General features: G+C 34.0%; 1 protein-coding gene across 2 annotated transcripts in view; it reads left to right on the top strand.

Annotated features, from left to right (window-relative positions):
• The window catches only part of LOC117118414 (glutathione hydrolase 1 proenzyme-like), a 16,698-nt gene that overhangs the window by 2,557 nt on the left and 6,998 nt on the right, over positions 1-7,143 (top strand). The window contains exon 1 of one of the 2 annotated variants that reach the window (XM_033262998.1): positions 2,472-2,600. The exons of the other annotated variant lie outside the window; for it this stretch is intronic. Coding sequence (XP_033118889.1) covers positions 2,560-2,600 — 41 coding nt within the window. The 5' untranslated portion in view covers positions 2,472-2,559. Of the gene's footprint in view, positions 1-2,471; positions 2,601-7,143 lie in introns of those variants that run through there. 2 annotated transcript variants of the gene reach the window in all.

Genomic DNA, 7,143 nt, shown 5'->3' with positions numbered 1-7,143 from the left:
GAAAGAAAGAAAGAAAGAAAGAAAGAAAGAAAGAAAGAAAGAAAGAAAGAAAGAAAGAAAGAAAGAAAGAAAGAAAGAAAGAAAGAAAGAAAGAAAGAAAGAAAGAAAGAAAGAAAGAAAGAAAGAAAGAAAGAAAGAAAGAAAGAAAGAAAGAAAGAAAGAAAGAAAGAAAGAAAGAAAGAAAGAAAGAAAGAAAGAAAGAAAGAAAGAAAGAAAGAAAGAAAGAAAGAAAGAAAGAAAGAAAGAAAGAAAGAAAGAAAGAAAGAAAGAAAGAAAGAAAGAAAGAAAGAAAGAAAGAAAGAAAGAAAGAAAGAAAGAAAGAAAGAAAGAAAGAAAGAAAGAAAGAAAGAAAGAAAGAAAGAAAGAAAGAAAGAAAGAAAGAAAGAAAGAAAGAAAGAAAGAAAGAAAGAAAGAAAGAAAGAAAGAAAGAAAGAAAGAAAGAAAGAAAGAAAGAAAGAAAGAAAGAAAGAAAGAAAGAAAGAAAGAAAGAAAGAAAGAAAGAAAGAAAGAAAGAAAGAAAGAAAGAAAGAAAGAAAGAAAGAAAGAAAGAAAGAAAGAAAGAAAGAAAGAAAGAAAGAAAGAAAGAAAGAAAGAAAGAAAGAAAGAAAGAAAGAAAGAAAGAAAGAAAGAAAGAAAGAAAGAAAGAAAGAAAGAAAGAAAGAAAGAAAGAAAGAAAGAAAGAAAGAAAGAAAGAAAGAAAGAATTGTTCATTCAGTTAATTACTCTGCCTCATTTGGAAATTATAATTCTAATGTCTAAAAATATATTTATATGGTCAACAAATACTATCATACCATTTTTAACCTGGTAAGATTATCACAAATTGGTCATTTAATGTAATTCAATGTCATTTCAGGTCAAATTTTGTATGGTATACTAGAAATTACGTAACTGTCATGTTTTACAACAGAATCATACCCAGGCTCTCAGAATTCAATACTACAGTATTTCATTCTAGCTCATTTTGGCGGCCATCTTGGATATCAAAATGGCTGCCACGCAAAATCTATATTTATCATTATATCAGCTTTTAAATCACTTCGAATTAGAATGCTGATGTCTAAAATTATATTTTTCATTGTGAAGAAATTCTACCATTTAGATTTGTCCCTGTCGTTATTCTATCTGATGGCTTGTTGTTTATAGGCCTATCGAATTGTATTTACTATTGTGCACCACATATTTAGGCCTGGAATTGCTTACAATTTGTTGTTGCGATTTATTATGTATTTCTTCCCTGTGTATTTGTTGTACTATGTCCTTATAATACTCTGATCAAGTACCTGATGATGAAACATCATTACCAGGCTATTCTAACAATGGGCTTATTCGACTGGTTCATTTCGTTGAGTACGAATTTTCGTTGAGTATTATTTTCATTCGACTGGTTCGTAAAATAGACTTCGTTGACAACGAAATTTAACGTAACCAGAATGCGTTATGCACGTGCCCAAAAAATATAGCCGATTGGTCAGTTTAGCAACAAGATGGATTCCTTGCAACAACAACAACAAACAAAAAAAAATCATAAAAATCATTTTTTAAATTTACTTGCCCATTTTGAAGTAACATAAAAATTATCAACTTGAACATAGAAATTAGTGTATTTAAAAAATGCTTATCCATAAAAACTATCATTTTACAGAGAAAAATGATAGAAACACTTCCAGTCACTGGAAGTATTTTATTATCTTTGTTATAATTATCCACTTAAAAAAATCAGGGAACACATTTTTTTAATTTAATAATTTCTATGCTCAATTTAATAATTTTTATGTTACTGCAAAATGAGCAATTTAATTTTAAAATTATTTTTTTTAAAGATTTTGGTCATTTTCAAGGGACAGTACATCTTTAACGGTTTTTTAATCGACTGGTCGTCTTTGTTAAGTAGGATTTTACCACTGCGCAGGTGGGCGTAATTTAACGAAGAACGACGATCGAATACGGCCAATAATATACACTATTTACACCGGTAATTTTCAGGACCCTCTTTATATCCTGTATATTGAAACAATTGTTAACTGATTAGTTGATTAACAACTGACCAATCAGAACAGAGACAAGAACACAAACGAAAGTGTTTTACCACAAAATGTGTATAGAATTTTTTTGTTTTTCTTGCATTCTTATTTTTGTTCAAATACAAATTTCATTTCCTTTTGATTGTGAATTGGGTTGCCGCTTTGCATCTGGCCTGGGTCTGTCTCTTATACACATCTCGTGAGTACGTATACTGTATCATAATGGGTGTACTGGTATGCTGTCATTTTGTAGATATTAGCAACAAAAAGTCCAAGGGACAGAGCTTAGTGTAACAGTATTGCTTACACAAACATTACGATTACGATATAACGATATAATAAAACTGATTGTCACTACGGTATAAATACAGCGATGAGATATGGTACAGCTATGAGATATGGTAGCACAGCACAAGCTTATGATTCACTAGGCCTAATCTAACAAAAGTGTTTAGTTCGAACGCTAGTACAGCAGAGAACAAGGGCATATGCAATCTAGAAAAAAAGAACCAATAGTTTTACACTTTGTCGGACCATGGGGAAGGAGTCTGACGTCGAGTCTAGCGATATTAATAGGTAAGAAGTGAGCATTTGAGTATATGCAGGGAGTTTAATAACAACTCACTGGTATGTGTATTTACGCAGAGGCTTATCTATTTATGTAGGCCCTAAGCCTTCATTCCTTCAAAATTTCCTCTGTTGGACATTCATGTTCGCAAGAGAGCGAAACGTAGCTCCAAAAATCCCTCCCGATTACACTCTACGGATACCCTTATGCTACACGTAGGACGATATAAGTGTGTAGCCTACTTTGGTAGGCAAGGAGATTTCCTCAGCGATCATTCATAACTCTGCCTTGGATAGTTTGTGAAAGCAACGAGTAGGCCTATCATGGCCGGCGGAACCGGGGAGCCGGGGACCGGGCTCCCCCACTTTTTTTTGCAAAAAATAATGTCTGGAGATTGTGTGTGACTGGAAAAAAAAATTTAGATCTACCTTTTCAGGATCCGTGAGCTGATTTTTTTTTTTTATGTTACAATCAGAAAATTAGAATTTTGAAGAACATAAAAGTCTTTAAAACACACTTCAAATGTCGGGAAAGCTCATTCCCGCCATCTACGAATTAAAATTTTCCCGGGGGAGAACCCCTGGGTCACCCTTTCTTTTTGGGATTTATCGATTCATGGAAAAAAAGAATACGCATGCAACTACTCATTTATTTATGTATGTATACACACATAAACTAAAAAATAAGAAAAATTTACCTGACCATTTTCAAGAGGGGAAAACCTTGAATTTTGAAGATCTTAAAAAGTCATTTAAAAGACATTTCAGAAGTCAGGAAAGGTCATTTCCCGCATTCTAGAAATCGCAATTTTCCGGGGGGAACCTTTTTCTTTGGGGTTTATTGGTTCATTGAATCATTTTCAAGAGGGGGAAAACCTTGATTTTTGAAGAAGTTAGAAGTAATTAAAAGACACCTCTGAAGTCGGGAAAGCTCATTTCCCGCTTCTAGGAATCAAAATTTTCCCGGGGGAGAACCCCCCGGACCCCCTTTCTTTTTGGGATTTATGGATTCATGGAAAAAATCGTATGCAACTACTCATTTGTTTTAAATGTATGTATACACACATAAGGCCTATCTGCTGTAATAACAATGCGATAAATTTACCTGACCGTTTTCAAGAGGGGAAAACCTTGAATTTTAATGAACTTAAAAGTAATTAAAAGACACCTCAGATGTCGGGAAAACGCATTTCCCGCCTTCTAGGAATCAAAATATTCACGGGGGAGAACCCCCGGATCCCCTTTCTTTTTGGGATTTATGGATTCATGGAAAAAAAAACGTATGCAACTACTCAATTTTTTTTTATGTATATGTATACACACATATTATGTGTGGCCTATCTACTGTAATAACAGGGATAAATTTACCTGACTGTTTTCAAGAGGGGAAAACCTTGAATTTTGAATAACTTAAAAGTAATTAAAAGACACCTCAGAAGTCGGGAATACGCATTTTCCGCCTTCTGGAATCAAAATTTTCCCAGGGGAGGACCCCCTTTTCTTTGGAGCTTATCGATTCATTAAAATAAAAATACGTATGCAACTACTATTTTTTTAATTTTATGTAGGCCTATGTATACACACATAAGGCCTATTTCCTGTAATAACAATGGGAAAAAATACCTGACCGTTTTCAAGAGGGGAAAACCTTGAAATTTGAAGAACTTAAAAGTAATTAAGACACCTCAGAAGTCTGAAAAGCTCACTTCCCGCCATCTAAGGATTAAAACTTTTTCCGGGGGAGAACCCCGGGACCTCCGCTCCTTTTCTTTGGAGCTTATCGATTCATTGAATAAAGAATACGTACCGGTATGCAAAAACTAGGTTTTTTTTATGTATGTATACACACATAACAGGCCTATTTACTGTAATAAGAATGAGAAAGTTTACCTGACCGTTTTCAAGAGGGGGAAACCTTGAATTTTGAAGAACAAAGTCATTAGAAACCTAGCTCAAATATCGAGAAAGGTCATTTCCCGCCATCTAGAAATCAAAATTTTCCCGGGGGAGGACCCCCGGAACCCCTTTCCTTTTTGGAAAAAAATGTCGACTCCCATCCCCTATGTTTTTCCAGATCTGCATGATTCATATTCCCATTCATCTTATAAGTGCCCCCCCCCCCCCCCACTTTGAAAAACGTTCCGCCGGCCCTGCCTCTAGCTGTAAATCATTTCCGATATAATATCACGAGTTTAATTGTTTTTTTCTTTTGTTATTTCCCCCAAGCCTCCATAAACAGGAGAGATGGAGCTCATACAATTGACGGTTTAATAAATGTTTTAATTTTGTTTTCAATTATAGTTACTATTATATATTATTGTATAGTTGATAGTCCTTTAATAACTCGAATTGACTAAAAAAATATACAATACAAAATGTGTTTCGCGGCAGAAAAACCGTGAAGATCTGTTGTGTAATACCGGAACCATTCTATAAGAAAAAATGAAACGTTCCTGGTCGATTATGCTTTTGGGAAACAATGACCCAATTAAAATTCCTGAAAGATAGATTTTCTGATTCACAAACATTTTCAGTATAATCGATGCATATCAAACGCATTTAGACCTGTGATATGCTCTACATAGAAATCTAAATTAGAATAAGAATACGATCGTATCGGTTTTCCTATTTTGTTTCGGGTCTTGTGCCGTGCAAGGCCTCAGAACGTGAATACACTACAGTAATAAAGGTAGCCAATATTATAAGGAACATTAACATTCATCATAGTTCAATGTAGTTTGTTCTTGTTTGGCGGTAAATACCTGATACTGTTATTTTGCTATTATACTGAAGTATTGATTTCAGCGGACCCTTTCAAAAATGTATTTTAAAGTACAAATGACGATAAATTATGCTATAGGCCTACTGAAAACGATTAACAGACTGATTTATTCAATGATGCACGGGAGTGACTATATGGTCTTTAACCCCTATATCACAAGTCCATATTGAAATTACCTTTTATCATTTATTGCACCTGTAAAAAGCATTGATGTAATGGTCTGGCCATCGCATACCGTACTTCCTCGTGTGGGTACCATACCAATTTTTAGGGCCATTTACCATACATAGTGAGTAACAGCACTCTGAGGTTTTGTAAACTTTTTAAAAAAATGAAAATGTTGATTAAATTAATTACTCTGCCATATTTGAAAAAAAAAATTAATGTTTTCATGATGTAGAGCCCATGTTGCGCAAACTGCTTTACTTCAGTATGAATAACACCATAAAGAATTGTGTCGCAAAATCGGCATTTTTAATGTAGGCCTACACTTTTTAATAGAGGGGAAAGGACAAGAGAACTGTTTTGTCCTCTTCTGAAAAATTTTCTGCCACTATGACAGTTTAGTAAACAAACCATGACGATTCAGTTTTGCTGTCAATAGTTCTGCCCCATTTTAAATATGCTTTGCCATTTCAGAGGTACTAAGTAAACAACCAGATATGGGTAAATTTGTCAATTCAACACACAGAGCATGGGACTTAGAGATGATGAAAGAATGGGAGATCTAAGTACCTAAGTAGGCCTACCAACTTTTGAGTCATTTTAATCATCGGGGTTAGTAAGTCATGACTTAACATTCGAAGCGCACTATGAAACTTAGGCTACTTTCAATTATTTCACCCAACGAATTACTAATTTTTCTCAGGCATCATCTCTGTCCTATTGTAAGAAATTATTGGGCATATACCTGGATTTGCAACGTTTTTAATTGCAGCGCCAAGACGAACAACCCCCGTGGACGGCCATCTTGCATTGTAGTATTTATCTCTGCTGTAGGCTAGGGCCTACCTGGTGGAATATCTGGTGCTTGTGCGTATCAGGCGTAAGTGACATGTTGGCCCTATGGACCTTGTAGGCCTATTTAAATATTAAATAAATTGTGCCAGATACAAAATTATTCATAATCTTTAGCTTTATATACTTTATAAACTTAATTTCTTATAATTTACTCTCCATATCACCAAAACGCTAAGACCTATTTTCTGTATTAAATAATTGAATCGTCTTCCAAAGATATTTGCATGTAAAAATCATCTTAAAGTGACTGCTTTTAAACTTGTATCTTCCCGTATTTTTTTTTTAATTAATTGTATATATTTTTAAAGAATTAATGTTTTAATCATTTGTATTTTATGTATGTAAGGATCCCTCTGCCATTAAGATTACGACATCTTTTGATGGCTATCCTTGCTTCCTCTGTTTTTTATGTTATTTTTTCTAGTATTTTAATGTTTTGGAATAAAATTGTTCTCTCATGTTTTTAAAGGGCTTTTATCTCTATATATATTTCTTGTTTCTGCCTCTTTTACGATTGAATTTCTTATCTTTATGTATTTAAATTGGAACCAAATCAAATTAAATCAAACCAGAATAGTATGCCTATAGTGAGGCAATTATGTAGCCATATCAATTTTGTTTAAAGTAAATATATACCACTCTAAAGGCCAACTCAGACAGCGTCGGCCGACGCAGCCCGACCCGATTTATCGTCGGGGACAGTCTTAAGCCGTCGTGAGAAATATTAAACACGTTTAATATTCTACTACG

The sequence above is a fragment of the Anneissia japonica genome, unplaced genomic scaffold (genome assembly GCF_011630105.1).
Source record: "Anneissia japonica isolate Jap-2015-1 unplaced genomic scaffold, ASM1163010v1 scaffold695_len1296351_cov181, whole genome shotgun sequence".
NCBI lineage: Eukaryota > Metazoa > Echinodermata > Crinoidea > Comatulida > Comatulidae > Anneissia > Anneissia japonica.
Note: the sequence above shows the minus strand (reverse complement) of the source record. Positions and strands in the feature narration are given on the sequence as shown.